The sequence below is a fragment of the Lagopus leucura genome, unplaced genomic scaffold, assembly GCF_019238085.1.
Source record: "Lagopus leucura isolate 7727_CA_CO unplaced genomic scaffold, USGS_WTPT01 Super-Scaffold_100004, whole genome shotgun sequence".
NCBI classification, from domain to species: domain Eukaryota; kingdom Metazoa; phylum Chordata; class Aves; order Galliformes; family Phasianidae; genus Lagopus; species Lagopus leucura.
This window is the reverse complement of record NW_024962264.1, coordinates 17,143,563-17,161,537: the sequence shown is the minus strand read 5'-3', so window position 1 is coordinate 17,161,537 and position 17,975 is coordinate 17,143,563. Positions and strand designations below refer to the sequence as shown.

Here is a 17,975-nt window from a genome sequence, read left to right as displayed (position 1 = left end):
AAAAAAAAAGCATCTTCAATCAATGAAATAGGTGCACTGAAAATATTAAAGGAATGAAAAAAGTGATGGTACAGGAATTTTCAATTTAAATTGCTATGATACAATGCAACAAGGTGATTTGCCCTCTTAGAATAAAGAAGAACTTTGTGTAGAATTAGGAACATAAGATGAGATTTCTTTGGTATATGCAGGCTGACTATTGTTGCAAATCAGGGTTCTGCATGTCTAGCACGGAGAGCAAAGCGCTCAGCTAATCTTGGTCACTGCTATGTATCTTTCTTAAGTGCATTAGATAGTTTCTTGACCAGGTCTATTGTATTGGCATACTTTTCTTTCCTTTGGTACTAATTTCTAAATAGAAAGCAAGAATATTCATCTTCACTTTTGAGTGAAATATTACAGGGTGGTACATAGCTTCTCAAAAATTGGCGCTGAATTCTTGCCCAAATTTTCTGGAGAAGCAGCTGTGTGTGCATCTATGGGCACAGCTACAGTGTACGGGGGAATGGCAGGGTCTGCACACATACCCAGACAAACAGCTGTGCAGTATTTGTGCACAGATATATGTCCTTTCTCTGTTCGGTTACATTAACATCATATGCAATGCAATTGCACACATATGGGTTGTTGTTCTGAAAATATGATCCCTTCAGACACGAATGGAAGGCATATTTCCTACTGATGGACTTCTACATCAAATCCAGTGTAGCATTTGGTTGCTGTCTCATTCACATTATGTTATGAAAAAGTTCAGTTCACAAGATGGATACAAGAAAGCAGAGAGAATATAGTGCTATGGAAACACATCCTCTCAATGGATGACACATAGGAAGAGAATATTTTAGGGTACCTGAACATGATAAAAACCATATTTCCCTCATCTCTTTTGACTTCTAAGTTACAGTTATTCTTAGTCATCTTTCAAAATATTTAGAGCTCAAACGTGCAGGTTCAGTAGAAATCTAAGACCCAGAACAGGCATCCGTGTTTGGAAGATACTGAATGAGTAGTTCAGTGGACTTTGTATCTACATGGGCTAAACGATCAGACTGGAATAGGCCTAACGACATTCTAGCTGAATGAACTGAGAAATAAAACAGACCTGCAGAGACATAAAATACAACAAGAGCATAATAAAAATAAAAAAGCAGCAGAATGAGTATCATATGACACAGATTAAATCAGAACCACAATCACACAATGTACATAAAACTTGTCACAGGGTGTTAGAAACACCTCACAGCTTATAGATTTTATTGAGTAATAATACCCAAAATGCTGAAAGTGTTTTTGGATGTCTGCAGAATAAATCATGGAAAGATACAATAGAATTTGACACTGTATTTATCAAAAAACATATAATACACTCCAGGACGTAGAAAACTCCACTGGAGTTTTATTTTTAGAGTGGGTTTATTTTCAGAATAAAGTTCAAAAAAATATATTTTTTTCCTCCATTTGACTAGGAATGGATCTGATGTCCCCAAATAGTAAAATAACTCTTGGTCTGTCAAGGTTTCCCCTTTACATTATTTAGCTGACCAAGACTGGAATAGTCAAGTCAGCTTTCAAATCGGTAGATGCAAATACAGAGCTGTGGTTTACTACTGAGTCTACTTCCTTTTGCAGAAATGCAATCCAATCTGATAAAGCAGGGATACTCTCTAAACCAAAGAATGAAGGCATATTCAAATGTACAGTTCTCTAAATTGAGATTATAATTGGCATCTCTGGAAAGAAAAAAATACCACCTTGAGTATTTTCTTCAACCTCTGTCATTTCCAAATAAGTGCTATATATTACTTCAGCCAGAATTTCAGTATGAGCTCTTTTGAATTAATTTCATGTATGTCTACTTTGATTCCCTTCCATGATCTCATATCATACTCAATTTTTTTTTTGTTTCCCTGCTCTGTTTTCCATCTGCTGCTCACTTCATTACATCCAAAAGCATTTAATATTCAAGCTAATCAAGAATAAGATGCTGTTTAAAGAAAACCATCTCCTTCATTTAGCTTTTAGCACAACTATAGCATAAGCCCAGACACTCATTTTAATAATAGCATCATCTAAAGGACTAAAAGCATTTTGCAGACATTCATTTACTTATGCTCACATCTCCTTGTGTGAGAAATTATTCCTGCCTTTATTGTTACTTGCTTAATGTGCACCAACAGTATTTTTCCTGACTATGCTATGAACTGCAACATTTAAACATTTTCCTTAGCAATATTTGGGTCTCCAAGAGAGATTTACATAATAATTTGCATGTAAAGGCAGCACTTGAGCAAAATTTTAACACCTGAAGCCAAAATTTTGATTGTTAAAAAACTGTGGCTCATAAACATGTTTTTTTGTTTTGTTTTGTTTTGTTTTTTTCCATGGCAAATTCCACTATTAGAACAAGCACTAGCTGCCTGTCTCTGCTCTACTGAATGAAGTCCCTTGAAAGTGGTGGTCGGGTACCAGCACCCATTGAGAAGCCCAGCTCAGCATTCTCCTCAATGCGTACAAAATTGGGACTGCTGGCATGCATGAAACAGAATTTATAGGTTTTCTGATTTGAATCTGCCACCATCTTCTGACTACCTGCAGTGTAGGAAGCTGGCCCACACCCTCTCCTCATACTGCTGGACACAGATTATTTTTTTTCAGTGTTTTACACAGGTGACAAATTCAGTCTGATTTGGACCAAAGCATGCTGCAGTACCTTTGATCAAGCACAAGAAGGCTGTCCCAGCCATCCATCTCTTATACAAAGAAATATCCATGAACTGCAGCCAGAACTGGGTAAAGATTGATACTTGATGATTGATGTTTCTAGGAAATTTTTATCAAGGTTAGGGATAGGACTTAAGAAGGTGAAAGAATCCCAAATGGCTTGGGTTGGAAAGGACCTCAAATATCAGCCAGCTTCAGCCCATCTGCTGTGGGCAGGGTTGCCACCCACGAGATCAGGCTGCCCAAGGCCCTATTCAACCTGGTCTTGAGCACGTCCAGGGATGGGGCAAGGTGTCACATCCTAAATTTGTTTACTCACAAGTTAAGATCTCTTGCTAGAAACTTATTATAGGGGAATACTATCCTGGGCTTAGAATGATACAACAACTAGAGTTTCTCCGTGATTGGTACTCCAACCAGAACCCCTTGGTACTTACATACTTGTATAGTACCAGCTGCTAATCCATTATTGTTGTTATATTTTATTATTATTATTTTAACAGACACACAGTATTTTCCACATGCTCCATTCCGTTAGTTATACCCCTCCATGTGTTATATTCAGGAGGGAATGGGGTCTGCTTTAACTACTAATTCTGCAAACTGCCACAAACACCAATCAGCCTCTGTGCAGCAGGAGATCTTTGGAGTCAGGAATGGTAAACAGCTCTTTCTTGCCACTGTGATCCCAGCACAGGAGTCGTGCTGTCTGTTTGGATCGGGCATTTTATGCAAACCAATAGGAGAATGAAATGTGATTACAGTCTGGTTAAAAGGCTTCTTAAAACACTCCACGTGGCACTTGAATCCTCTCCTCCCTTATCTTAGCTATTAAAAAGACACTGAATTACTGCCAATCACATGTTCAAACCAGACAACTGCCACCTAACTCAAATACAGAATTGCCTGCTGGCAATTTAACTGGAGAGGAAAAAAAAAATAGTAAAAACAGTGGAAAAAAATATCATCACTCTTTAGTCCAAAGAAAGATTCTGCTAATTTAATGGAAGATTCCTAGCTTCATTTTCAGTTTCAGACAGCCAGTTTACAAATCTAGGATACCTTCCTCGATGCCATACTGTTACTTCTAAATTTTTAACCTGCTGGCAGAAAAGTTCACTCCATCTACACTTACTTCCCCCGAAAACCACTCAAAAAAGAAATGTCTCCTCAGCTGCTTGAATCAGGTCAGGCAGAGACAGCAGCAGGAGGCACCTTAATATAGGGTACAGAAAAGAAACACACTGGTTTTCTAAGGATTTTGTTGCTTATGAATGGTGCCAGGCTAACATTGGAGAATGAAAAGTCTTTTTCCATTTGCTTTTGTTATTGCCTGTCTCATCATACTGACATGCTCATCTTGAAGGTCTGAGGGATCTGGTTTTCTCTCTCTCTCACCTATTTGATCCTCTGCCCCTCCACCAGTGCTGCTGTATTGATGACTCTAGCAAGGTACAACCTGAAGAGCTGGAAGTACTGTGGATGCCGTAAGAGCCCCTCCGCACACTCCCAAAGGAGCTCAGATAGATGATGGCAGGACAGGCATCAGCAGTAACATCCTTCTGGGTCACTCCCAGCCTCATCCACAGCTGCAGTATTCACACAGAGTCCCAGTTTTCTTCAGAACATTTTCAGAGCCCCTGCAGATGTCAGAGCCCAGATGTTGGAAAGGAAAACTGCGTGAAAGATTTGGCTCTGCTGGATGTGATTTGAAACTCCCTGAAATATTTACTGGGTGCTGAAGCAGTGTGCTTGCATTTCACATCACCCCAGATGAGGCATATGGAATAAGGCTGGAGAGCAACAAAACCCACAGGAGCCGCTGCTCATGTCCCAGCCCAGAGGCTCAATGCAGCCTGACAGTCTCGCTGCTGCAGACCACGTGCTCCTGCAGTCCTTTAGAGAAACAACCCCCTGCCACCCAAACACCAAATATTATTTTCACAAGTATGATTTAAACACATAGAAGCTAATCGCATGGTTGGCAATCCACTCTGGTAGGACACCGTGCAACATTCACTCAGTCTGAACCCTTAAATCTGAAATGTCTTCTCTCCACACTTAAGCGGAAAACAAACTTTTATTTTCCTCACAGGAAATTGATATATTCCTACAAAATGGAACTCTACTAGAAGAATTCCAGCTCTCTGTAATTTGATAATTTAAGACACTGTTAGAGAGCAACCAGAAGCAGAGTTTGCATAGCTTTCATACTCTCCCAGACCAGATGTTTTAAGACTGGTCCTTAGAGATCACTCTGGCTCTACAACCTGTAATTGTGCTTAAATGCACACAGTTATTTAGAAACACAGACCTGGAGTTTGTAAACATGGGCACCATTTTGGGGAATACTCAGATAAAATGTTGAATTCCTGTTTTATATTTGAAAAAAAATTAAGACCTTTCTACAAAGTATTTCACAAGAAGGTATCTTAAACCTTCCTCTTTTTTTTTTTTTTTTTTTTTGAGATTAGGATGTCTTTAAGATCAATCTGATTTATTTAAAGCTTCCAGTAGTTAGACACTTGATTCTTACATACAATAGAGACTGGAATCATAGAATGGTTTGGGTTGGAAGGGACATTTTACATGATCTACTTCCAAACCCCCTGCTACAGACAGGGACATAGACCAAGTTGCTCAAAGCTCCAGCCAGCCTGGCCTTGAATGCTTCCAGGGAAGGGCATCCACAGCATCCCTGGGCAACCTGTTCCTGTGTCTCACCACTGTCACAACAAAGCATTTCTTCCTGATTTCTAGCCTAAATACAAAATAATTGGAATACTTTCTCTTTATTCCGTCTCTACCTGCCCTTCTAAAAAGTCCCTCCCCAGCCTTCCTGTAGGCCCCTTCAGGTACTGGAAGGCCGCTATAAGGTCCCCCCAGAGCTTTCTGCAGGCTGAATAGCCTCAGCTCTCAGTCTCTCCTCATAGGGAAGGTGCTCCTAGAAAAGGCTGATTTTGCTAAGTATGCTATTAGAGCCTTTCAGTTTAATTTTCCTGCACTATCCTTACTATTTCACTAGCGTTTCATCACCTACAAACTTGCTTATTAATGTATTGACTTATCTAAGAGTATTATTCTAAACAATTGGTATCAGAGAAGCTACAGAAACTCCTTGAGATCTCTTCTTTTGCTTTTCTATTACAGCTCTAAGACTATTAGAATTGAAAAGTTCTGATTGATTTCATGAGGGACTATTAAATGTCTCAGGCAATTTGCTACAAATGTATTTTCTGCAATTAGCTGATCTCAGGAATATATATATATATTTTTGTTTGCTTTCGTTTGGTAACAAGTTATTTCACAGAAATGATATAAATCTGCTAGGTCAAGCTCTTTCATAAGCAATTGCTATAGCAGCTCCACAAATATCAACCAACATCTCTCTGCTACCTCTTAGACTTCTCTCACCATTTCTGCTTTGTAGACTCATTGTCCAAGACATGCTTTAGAGCTGAAATGTGGTGCTTTATATATCCTATTCTCATTGCTTCTATTCATAGTTTTCTCTCTGCTGCACGTACCCTTTAGACAACCTTACATTCAAACCCATCATTTGCATTTGCTAATGCATCAAAATGCATCTGGGTTTCATTAAAATATGTTAATACACAGAAACGATAGCTGGAAACATTTAAGCAAGAAAGTGAATATATTACCAAGTTCTGCGCCTGAAGCAAGGGTGCTCTCCTGTCTCCATCTATTGATCATTAGTCAGAGCCTACATTTCCCCTGATCTGAGCATGATATGTCCCCAGTGCAGCCCACCATACTGTGAGCCTGAAGCTGGCTTCAAAGTGACAGCCAGAATTTTGGAAAGCTTTGTTGGATGGTGAACTGAAAATCTCAAAACTGATTGCAGAGATAAACAGCAAGACAGCGTGAGGGAATGGGGATAGCAAAGGCGATGTCTGACTGCATACAGAGAGATGAGATGGGGAAAAGAAGAAAGGCTCTGAGAGCTGGGAAAGAGTTGTAAGAGCTGGAATCCAAACAGAAAGAATAAGGAGTCAAAAATCAGAAAAAAAAAAAAAAAAAAAAAAAAAAAAAAAAAGGAAAAGCAAGAGGGAAGAAACAAAGTCAAGAAAATTCAAAAGAAATGAATGAGTTGAAGTTGCTGGAGTCTCTGTAGTTCCCACACACCCTTGGGTATGGTGGGTACTACTCACATCCACAAACCTGGAAATATTACAGAACCTCTACAGGAGAAGCACTAAGTTAATGGAGATAAAATGGAGAAATAAGAGCTCACAGGAGCAGAATAAGAGATCTTTCATGTCTCCTGTAGTTACATGAGAGCCCTCCAGACACCCAACTACTCCTCTCTATCAGGCATTTTATAGGATTTTTCTCTCTTAGGATAACAAGATTCCAAAAGAACAGATAAGGGCATGGCCACACCACTCTACCGTGGAGAGGGAGGCAAGACCCAGAGACAGTGCAGCAAGAAGCAGTGTCTCTTGTTTTGCATAAGTGAGGAAAGGAGGCACCAGCAAGGAAAGAAATACGATCCATATTTCTATTTCCTCTGGAAGCAGTAATATTCAATGGATATTTTCCACTGATTATTTTGAAAAAAGGTCTACAGAATTAGGTCTGGAAACAAAAGAAAATAGGTAGTTGGTTAAATTGCCCAATTGCAATTATCTTTGTCACCTTCCCACAGCAAAATGGCTACAAGAAGTTCTTTGGATTAAGCACCAGAGAAGTCCTCAAGAACTATATTTTACTTAGCCCAAACTTTGCTTCCTCAAAGGTTGCACAGAAAGCGCACACATTTGAGGGGCAAAACCAGGAAAGTCTATTCTTAGGAACTTGTAACTTCCATAAGGAGTCTTTCTTGCTAAATAAAAAGCTATCTCATAGACCTAAAGGATTACAGGACTTGTAATGTCACATTCATCTCAATTCCCACTATATCAAGTCAATGACCACTTGCGAAAGAGGAATGACATGCAAGCAGCACATTCTGCTTCTGAAAACAGTAGATGCTAATGAAGCAAAGCCACAAGAGCTGAGCTGAAAGTCACCCTGCAGTAATACAACCTGAGATAACATACTGCTACTCAAAAATCCCAACACAAGTTGTAGATACACAAGTTGAGGTTCACTGCGCTAATATCATCACAGCAGAGCTTGCTTACTCCTCCATGACTTTTGGTCACACAGTTTTTTTTTTAGAAACACTAAGTCATAAACGGAAGACTCTAAGAAAATATTGTGTATAGGTTTAGTAATAGCACAAGAAGTAAATTTCTGTTGGAAAAAACGGTAGAAGTTTATAGTCTAGGAAAAAAAAATCACCTGCATTGTATTTATGTTTTATCATCAGAAGCCATGTCAAGACAAAAGTTGCTCCAACAACAACACCAAAATGACTCCCCAACAAAACGGCCCTCAGAACATTTCTACCCCAAAGGGTTTCTCTCTCAAAGCCTTCTCAGGATTTGCAGCTGATAAACAGAAATGAGAACATCATCTTGTTTTGCTTTTAATTGAGAAAATAACAAATATATCTACAAAGACATCTCCTGTTCCGCACACTTCACCAAAGCCCATATTTCATTCATGAGATGGTTTGTAACAGCACCCATGAGAGCTGTTTCTCTTTTAGGCCTCTCCTCTGCTACCACATAGTAAATACAGTCATCACATAAGGAACGCTCAGAAAACTTTTATGGAGTATGACAACAGCATTGCTCTGTTACACCCCAACTATAGTTTCTTTCTTAGGGGTAACTAAAGTAGCATACTTTCATCATCTGTCTCTGTTTAAGTCACTCTTTCTCCCAAGTGCCCCCATTAAACACAGTGTGGCCACCTGAGAGAACTTCAGCAGAAGAAAAACGTTAGTAATCAAATTTCATTATTCTAACATACTCATGGTCTGCTTTCATAACCACAGACCACAAATGAACCTTATTTTAAAATTATTTCCTAATTGTCAAATTTCTTACCCGCCTTTCCCTTCCAAAATTTCCCACTCCCTAAAAACCTCCACTTCAGAACAGGGCTTAGCATTTCTGCCATTAATTACTTGTCAGTGGAGATGCAATCAACACCCACATCGCTTAGTTAGTCAGAAATTTGGAATCGCTGATATATGGTGGTATAGCAATTAGACAGTTCAATATGATAGGAAAAGTATTACAACAAAGGGATGATAACAGAAGGACCAGCACCACCACAGAAAGGTAGTATAAAGAAAGGGAAGAAGACTGCTCACCCATAGCAGAAGACTCCAGGTTTGTAGGGGAAAGCTTCACCAAGGAGAGATCTCAAGAAAAGATTCTTCCCTAGTGGCAGTCAGCCCTTAAACAGGGTCTAGAGGTGCAGCCAGGCTTCACTCCTTCCAGTCACACAGCTGAATTGCCTTGACCTGTGCTCCCATGGTTGACAGGGTCTTTTCCACAGGTGCTCAATCAGTGGTTCAGGCCGTGACTCAGGAGTTCCCATACAAATAGTCAGGATTACAGTGCTTAGATAGGACATAGAAACATTTCTACAGAGTTGACCTACCATCAGGACAGGATGCGCTCCAGGATTTACTTTCTTGGCACCATCCTCATTAGTTCACTTCTAAACGAAAGAAACCTCAAGTGAGATCTCCACTGACAAACCTTTGTCAGTGGAGATGAAGGCGCCCCTCTGGTCTGTCATGTGAAAAGATGACTACAGGGTCAGAAATAGCCTAAGGTGAAAAGAACTCGATGTCTGGCTGTCAGGATGAAGTGTGGGAGCCCCTCCCATCTCATGCCCAGCCCTCAGAGGACTGTCAGCTATTCTGTTTACAGCAGAAAAAGTCTGATCTCAGTTCTCTGCAGAATGGTAGTCTACAACAGTCAAGCAAAATTAGTTCCGTGGGGTATTATTTTACCATTTCTTATATTCTTTTTCTTTGTTTTTTTCTTTGTTTTTATTGCCTTTTCCAGCTGCGAAACATGATCTTATTGTGATAGGTACTGTACAAAATAAGCCACCAAGAAAAATAGCTTCCCAGCCTAGACACTCCCAGCCTTTCTCTAGAGAAGGAAATTGTCTGTCTACAATAGTTAGGAATGAAAGCTGGGCACTTAAATTAGGCCCCCAAAGTTACATGCAGTGGGAACATTGTTGTAGCCATGACAGTTTGATGACCTAAGTGAAGCAAAGTTTTAAGAAAAAAGTAAAGAGAAGAAGGGATATAACAGGGTGGGATGCCTAAATAACCTGGTCTTCAAAGCCTCATCTGAGAGCAAAAAAGAAAACTTCAAGATTATTAAAATGTCTCTGAAATGCAATTACATATATAAGTGAGATAATCGAAGAGAAAAATGTAGCTGGCAACAAAGAAGCTGTACCAGTATGAGAAAATAAGGACTGTTTGCTCAGTCAAAACATTTTTCCTCCCCCTTCTTATTACTGTACTTGTTAGAAACTTTAGCTCCTATGCTCATCTTTTGAAGTTAGGCTGTATGTTTTCTTTGAGTCTTCTTCTCTGGAGATATTCAAAACCTGTCTGGACATCTACCTGTGCAACCTGTGCTTTCCCGTATCCTGGGCTCGCTATAGAAGTCCAGGGGAGGGGATCTCCAGAAGAGATCCTTCCCCACTGATAGTCAGCTCTTAAATAGGTCTAGGAGAGGTGGAGCCAGGCTTCACCTGTGCTCCTAGGGCTGACTCATTGCTCACCTCAGGTGATCAATCAGAGGTTCAGGTAGTGATTCAGCACTTGCCAAACACTCTGATAATGGGTGTGTTCATGAAATTGGTTTATTGTGGGTTATAGTAGTTCCTCAGTTACATCATATCTATGATAGTATTTAGATTGCTATAGCATTAATTCTGTCTCTTCTTATTTGGCAGTTATAAAGTAAACTAAATGAAGGGAAAGAGCAGAGAGTAACAACAAAACAGAGTGGCTCAGTGGATAGGCTGTGGTCATAGTACACTAGAGACCTAGTTGTCAAGACTTTTCTTAGTGCAAGAATAAAGGAGAACATGAAGGCATTTAGAGAAGATGACTGCCTGGAGGGAAAACTTCTCCCTTGGAGAATGCAGAAATATGGTTAAAAGAGAAAGGAGTTGCACTCTTGCACTGGAAACTCACAATAATGATTTTTCTGTTCAGAAATATGAAAACTACAAGTGGAGTGCCAACTGACTGTGAGGGGCCTTGAAAGGCAATACAGGCACCCTCTTTTTTTTGTTTTGAATGGGGGGGGGGGGTTGGGGGGTGTGCATGCAGGAGCATTTTCAGTAGAACTAAGCGCAGTGTAAAGTTCAGAGAAATCTGCTAAAAATTGCTATATTCCAGAACTGGAGGTTGTATGGCTAAATTGTATCTTATGAAGGGTAAACTAGCAAAACTTACACACATTTGTATACAAGAATTAAGACAAGAGATAAACTGATAATGACTGACATCAGAATATAAACCTGGGCAAGAAAAAGCCACAAGAAAGAAAATGGAAAGTAAAACCAGATGGAAGATATAAAGCTAGCTACTATAGGATTTATTTATATTGAACTAAAGTGAGACACCCATGAAAGACATTAGAGCAAAGCGCACATGTTTAATTTCAGATACAAAGAGGTCAGTTTCAAACAGGAAAAACAGAACTGCAAGGTTTTGGAGTTACCAGCTGACTTCCTTTGGTTTGAGAATCCCCAGGGATGAGTTACAGATAGAAAATACTATGGTCTCAGGAATAGCATGGCCCACAGAAACTGAACAGATCTCAAATATTCTCCAAAATAAGAGAGGACTAAGAGGGAGAGCAAGCAAAGACAGTCATGGATGGGAGAACGGCCTGTCACCACAGCAGGATGCCTCTTAGTGACATCTGAGACTGCTAAAAGGACTGGCAGGGATTTGCAGATTGAAATTTAAACAGAGGTCATTAGTAACTTGGATGGAATTGTGGTGAGAGCACAAGGTGGAAAGTACATTTGGGAGCACATAAGATGAAACAGAAGGTGAACTAACATCAAGTTTTCAGGAAATTTTAGAGATGAAAGGAATACAGCACTCGCTGGCTTGGTTGTTGGATGGATACATGTGTGCAGATCTATTTTTTGATATGCAGACTGACTCAAATTTTGCCTTAAATTGTGAATGGAATAAAGCCAAACTGCATAAAATAAGAACTTCCACAGGTATTCTACTCCAGATAAAAATCACTAGAAAGTCCAAGTTAGATCAAACTTTGGAATATGTTTTGGAATATTCATGAGGTAGAGGAAGCCTTTTGCTGAGCCCACCTTAAATACTGATAAAATGAGGCAACGAGAAGCTTTACATTTCACTTTTGAAACTAAATCCAGAATCTTCCTTGTGCTCTGTTAACCATCACAGTTCAGTTATTAAACATCTCAAACACCCTGATCCCAGGCTAATTCAGATATCTAACAGCCTTTTGATAACACCTGAAGGTAAGATCATACTACATTTTCAGTGCTTTCTGGCCAGATATTTAGTAATCTGCATTTTTTTCACTGTTGTTTTTTTGTTTTAGCACTAGATACAAAAGCAAAGATACACAGGATTGCAGAAGAAAATCATTCTCCAGGCTGGTTGTTCTTTAGGCTTAAGCAAGTTGTGATAAGCTTGTTAGAAAAGTGCTTTGCAAGGAAATATAACCCACTCCCACCTTAAACTGACACACTGACAAACTGTGGTACTTTGAACATTACAGTGCCAGAGGATCGTGCATTCGTCCTGTCATTATTAACAGCACGCTGATGGTAAATTGGGCTCAGACTTGGAGTTGAGACTTGCTTTCCAGGAAGAGGCTGCAATACCACAAATAAGACAGAGACAGACCATCTGTGACCAATCAAAGCAAGGATGGCAGGTGAGTTTGGTACCCCTAAGCACCTGTCAGCTCCAAACCACAGACCATAAGGGAAAAGGCAATTGCAAAATAAATACATTGCACCCTCAGCTGAGGGACTGAAACATCAATGTCTTAAGGATACTCCTGAACATTATTACTGGTGCAGAAGCAACAGAACATCTCATCTGTCCAAGAAGAATCACCTCCAGAGGCAGAGAGAAACCAGCATATGAGTTGATAATTAGTTTCCTAACCCAAAACTTCGCAATGCAGCTGATCCCTTTGGAGAGAAAACATACAGGAGATTGGAGTGCAGTACCAGCATTTTTATGTGCTCTTGCCTTTTTCATTTCTTATTTGTTCCACTACAGAACTACAGTATGGGTTCAATATCTAAAAAGTCTGCTTGGCTATCTCCTGTTTTTGATGTTCTTTTACTGGCTAGCTGCATTGTCAGAGATGTCTATAACATCGGACTTGAAAATATTAACTAGGTCTCTCTGTAATATAATGAGCGCATCTGCTACCAGAATGACAATTTCAATGGCAAGTTGGTAAATAAATCAGATTAATTACCTACTTTAGGAGTTTTCTGCCCCATCAACAGATGCCATTACTGTTGCAAAGGAAGAATAACTATGTCCCAGTCATTGATAATTTGTTCTAGCACAGATATGCAAATTATTATTACTCATTTCCTCCCCAGAAAAATCACCTCAGAAAAGCTTTGTTATGGCCTATTCATAAGTAGTTTAAACAATAATGTTATTACTGTTAAGAATATTCTCAGGAATGTAAAACTGTCATCCTGGAAAAATGAAAAGCCTCAGCAATTGTTCGCATGTTTCCAATACAGGTAAAATGACAGGAAAATGAAAATATCAAGACTAAATTTCTTTTGATATTGTGATCAGTTTTAGGGAGGAAATATGAATGCACTGGAATTGAGAGAGTAAAATGAGTTTCTTGTATTGCACCATCCAAAAAACATTAATTATCCTGGCAGTCATCCTCAAGTTTCCTACAAGCTACATATTTTGCACACAGAGTTAAACAGACTGAGGTTACAAATGCATTTTGATTCTGCCTATGTAGCCTGGGAGAGGAATTTTCCACTTTATACTGCTGAGAAAAACGGGAGAGGCTGTAGGCTACAGTGTCTTGTTCAGAGGAATGAGGTGGGAAGGATAGGGCATTAGGCACTATTATACTCTAGGGAAGAAAGAGCAGACAGGGGCACAATGGAAGCACTTCATTATATTTTAAATGGGAATAGTTCCAAGGATAGGAAAGCCTGTGGTGCTTGTAAAGGATTAAGCAGGGTAATGTGCTTTTTAAGAAGACATAAAGAGGTATGTAATGTGATATGTTTAAGCCTAAATGATTTTCTTGGAGTCCTCAATGAATGTTTAAGCAGGCATGACTTAGGCCTTGGTAAATCCCCTCTGAATAAATAACTTCCCTGAAAATCGAGATTCCTTTGACGGAACGGGATGTATATTTCATAACCTATGCAAAAAAAAAAGGGAAATCAATTTGAGATACATGAAATACTTAGGAATAATAAAGGAAAAAAATAAAAGGAGACAAAAGTGACTATTCTGGAATAATCCAAGCATATACAGGAATACAGATAACTCTCCAACTGTTTTGATTTCACAAAGCAGGAAGGCCAACAGCTGAATGCTTCTCTTGCTCTGATATAGATCTTCAACTGCTTTTTGTTTTCCTTTGAGAAAAGAAGAGACAATAACCTACAGAAATCAGAAAAGTGCCTGTACTCTTCAGGCTTTCTCCAGTTTGAGGTATTCAAAACTGCTGTCCTTTCAAGGTAAATCCAACCAGCTGCTGTCTAACAGGACCTGATATACATGTGTAAACTGCTGTTCACGTGGATGCTCAATGATGTGTATGCATTTCATTTATGAGGACAGAAGCAATATATATCAAACATCAGAAACTTAAATTAGCACAATTTTCCCATCCTTTTTTTCTTCCCTGCCTTACCCTCCCACCAGGAAAAACAAGTCAATGCTGCAGACATTCCGTTGCAAAATGGGATTGTATAATCATTGTCATTGGGCTACAACTTGCTCTCACTTGCACAGGTGACTACAACTTGCTCTCACAGGCACCAACTTCTCCATGAAGTCTCTGGCCCAGCAAATGCACCTTCTTGCTGAGCAAGAAATAATACACTGAATACATCAGCATTTGATCCCCCTCCTCCTGTTTAAAGATACATTCTACTGCTACTTTCCTCCAAATATTTGAAGAACAGAAATGAGATAAAACAGTGGGATTTGAAGATATTAAAAAAATGCTTGGTTAAGCCTTTTCAATATCCTGATGCCTGACTGTCTAAACATGTCATCTTGTGATGGGTACTTGCAAACTCTGTTCACTTCAGAGAGAGTGCAGCAGGGCCTGGACATCCCACTGTTATGCAATGCTTTCATATTGGTTAACAAAGCACAAAGGGACACCCAGTGGTTCGTTTTGTCCAGAACTATAATCTGGTTGTGTTAGTGGCCCCAGTGCAGCCTGTTAAATTCATTCGAAGCTCCAAAAAGCATTACAAAGTATATATACAAGCAGAGAGGACCCACCGATTCCTTCCTATAAAATGTTGTCTTTCAAGCTATTCCACAGATCATAGTCCCTGCCTTTCATCAATTAACTTTTGTAAAGGATACCACCCATAAAGCTGGTCAAGCACTGGAACAGGCTTCCTAGGGAGATGGTTGATGCCCCATGCCTGGCAGCATTTGAGAGTCACTTGTATAATGCCTTCAGTAACACAGTTTTAACTGTTGGTTAGCCCTGAAGAGGATGGGTAGTTGCACTAGGTAATCTTTCAAAGTCCCTTTCAACCTAACTGTTCCATTCCACTCTACTCTAATTTCCCATGCCTAAGAGAAGCTTTTATCATCACATTCATCTTCCAGCTGAAGGAGAAGTATCTCAAATGATTCCTGAAAGGGACAGCTTCAGTTGTATTTCTTGTGTTTGCTTGTAAATCAACAGAACTTTCTTCCTGAGCAATCCAAATATGATCTCCCAAAAGCTTTCATGTGAACAGCAGTTGGCGGATAACCTTTATCTCTGTTCTTTCTGTAAGGGAAAAGGAGGAGAGAAAATGCACACGCATAGGTGGATATGTATATTCTTTGGAATCAAGCCCTTAGGTATTTTAAAATTGGAGTGTGTCTGGCTTGCTCACATACTGCAGTTTGGTTGTTTGACATCACTTGCAAGTGTTTATTCTTGGGAAGCAGAAAAATGGGAACCCAACAAAACCCAGACAGTTTTGATGGTGTAGGTTTTAAGACAGCAACTGCCACATTTCCAGGAATTAGAAATCAAAGATTATAATCCAGAATTACTTTCCAGTATGACACATCTGTTGTTTTTCCAGGTAAAAGCAATTTGTCAACACACTGCTGACTGTATTGAGTGCTATGCTAAGTGTGCTCTGGTTTTTGATTCTCCTGAACCCTCCAGTGTAATCTGGGAAGGAAACCAGGAAGTTCTTATAATACAAGAGGAAAACCCTATCTCTACCAGTTCTTTGTAAACTGAGCTAAAATGTGTATTCTTAAAAAAAAAAAAAAAAAGCAATTTTATCCAGCCAACAAATCTTCAGACTGTTGTCTTTTTTTTTTCTTGTTTTCTCAGCTTACGCCTTTTTCTAAAGGAGTTTCAAAAGCGCAACTCCCCACTCACTCATATCATTTTGTCCTTCACACCAGAAAATATGATACCAGTTATACAGAGTGAACTAATGATTGTTAAAACTCCAAACCACCTTTGTTCCTTTGTGGTTCCTTTATTACCAAGAGATAAACAGTGTTTCAATCATTCTTTTGAACATAGCATTTCCTTTTGAGTGTTTGTGTTGTGTCAAAACACAGAAATTACATGTTGCCCTGGCAAATGGATTCCAGTGAAAATGAAACACGGGGTTTGCTCCTGTTTTTAGAAGTCTTTAAATCAAACTTTAGATAAAGTACAACTTCATGGATATTTGTCCTGAATAATCAACACATTTTCAAATTTAAAATAAAATCTGCAAAACACAGTATTGACAAGTTTGATTTTAAAACTTAATGGGAAGACATAATGGTAGGGATAAAAGTTTATACTTTGACACCCATTAACCACTATTCACTTACACTGACCTGCTTCATGAACTACTGTTCTTATAAATGCCCTAGCTGTTAATTGAAAGCAAGGGAGGGAAACGTTACATTCACCAATGTTCCCACAAAGATTGACTCAAATTATGTTTCCTCAGTTAAAAGCATTATAAAATTTGTTGATCATTTTGTTCTACCCTCCTCTCTTGAAACATACGCGATTCAGACTTAACAGAAAATCAAGATTTTCAGTGTTGGAAGCGTACAGAAGTTAATCAATGTCTTGTATCAAAAGTGCTTTGAACTTTGTACAGTACATTGCCATGCATCTTCTGGCATTAGCAGTCCAGTGATCCTATACTCATTTTGCATCCTGACAAATGCTTTCATCTCTCCTACCTATAAATCCTTTTCAGAGCGAACACTCTAAGTACTTACATTTTAAAACTTAGTTGAAAACAAGTTACCTCACTGAGAAGTCCAAATCCTCTAGGCTGATACAATGGGCTTGCAAAAATTGGTACAGGGCATAATCATTATCTGGATGCCAGTTCACCCCTAACAGTTAAAAGCAACAACTAAGCAAACCTGGTGTTTACAAGTGAGTCTCCAAATGAAAAGAAGAAGCAAGTCACAACAATACCTTCTGAATGCCTGCAGTCGACTCCAAGACATTGTTCTCTGAACCGTTACTTCTGTTAATCATCCGCCACATTTGGGAATACATGCTGTCCCTCTCAAAAGGATTCATCCCTTTCACTCGAACGTGTTCATAGACTGCAGAGTCCAAGACAGTGCCATAAGGAATATCCGTCTGCCTTGAGAGATCCTGGAGAGACCTTAATTGTTGGTACAGAAAAGAAACATAGGAGACTTAAAGCTACGTTTTCAACAGAAAGATACTGCAGGCAAGAAAAAGGCAATGTATAAAAAAAATGGCTGTGAAGCCAGTTTCTTTCTTTTTCTTTTTTTTTTTTTTAAAGACGACCTGAGTCTGAGCATTTTTGTGCTTTAAAAATACAAAAAGGAATATGAAATGAAAGGAAGGGGTGGAAAAAATGAAAATGAGTGAAAAGAGAACAACAGGGGCAAAGGGGAGAAAGAAGTGTTGCAGTCTCTCCAGCCAAACGTAGCAGATTAACTGTGTTAAATTCTCTTAACGGCTACACTCACCAAAAACAGCTTTCTGAGCTACCAGTTCATGTGGCAAAGAAGAGCTTTTTGGTGCAATTCCTGTGCTGAACAATGCACCCGCCACACAGAGCAGATTGCATCCTATACAATTTTCAGCAAT

The 17,975-nt window shown here is 39.2% G+C and overlaps 1 protein-coding gene across 3 annotated transcripts in view; it reads right to left on the bottom strand.

The window, feature by feature from the left end:
* Positions 1-17,975, bottom strand: part of GRID2 (glutamate ionotropic receptor delta type subunit 2) — a 685,707-nt gene that overhangs the window by 68,243 nt on the left and 599,489 nt on the right. For all 3 annotated transcript variants that reach the window (XR_006178913.1, XR_006178914.1, XM_042871543.1), the window contains exon 13: positions 17,325-17,520. Coding sequence is in view for 1 of the 3 variants with exons in the window: in XM_042871543.1 (XP_042727477.1) it covers positions 17,325-17,520 (196 nt within the window). In the remaining 2 variants the exon portion in view is untranslated. The remainder of the gene's footprint in view (positions 1-17,324; positions 17,521-17,975) is intronic.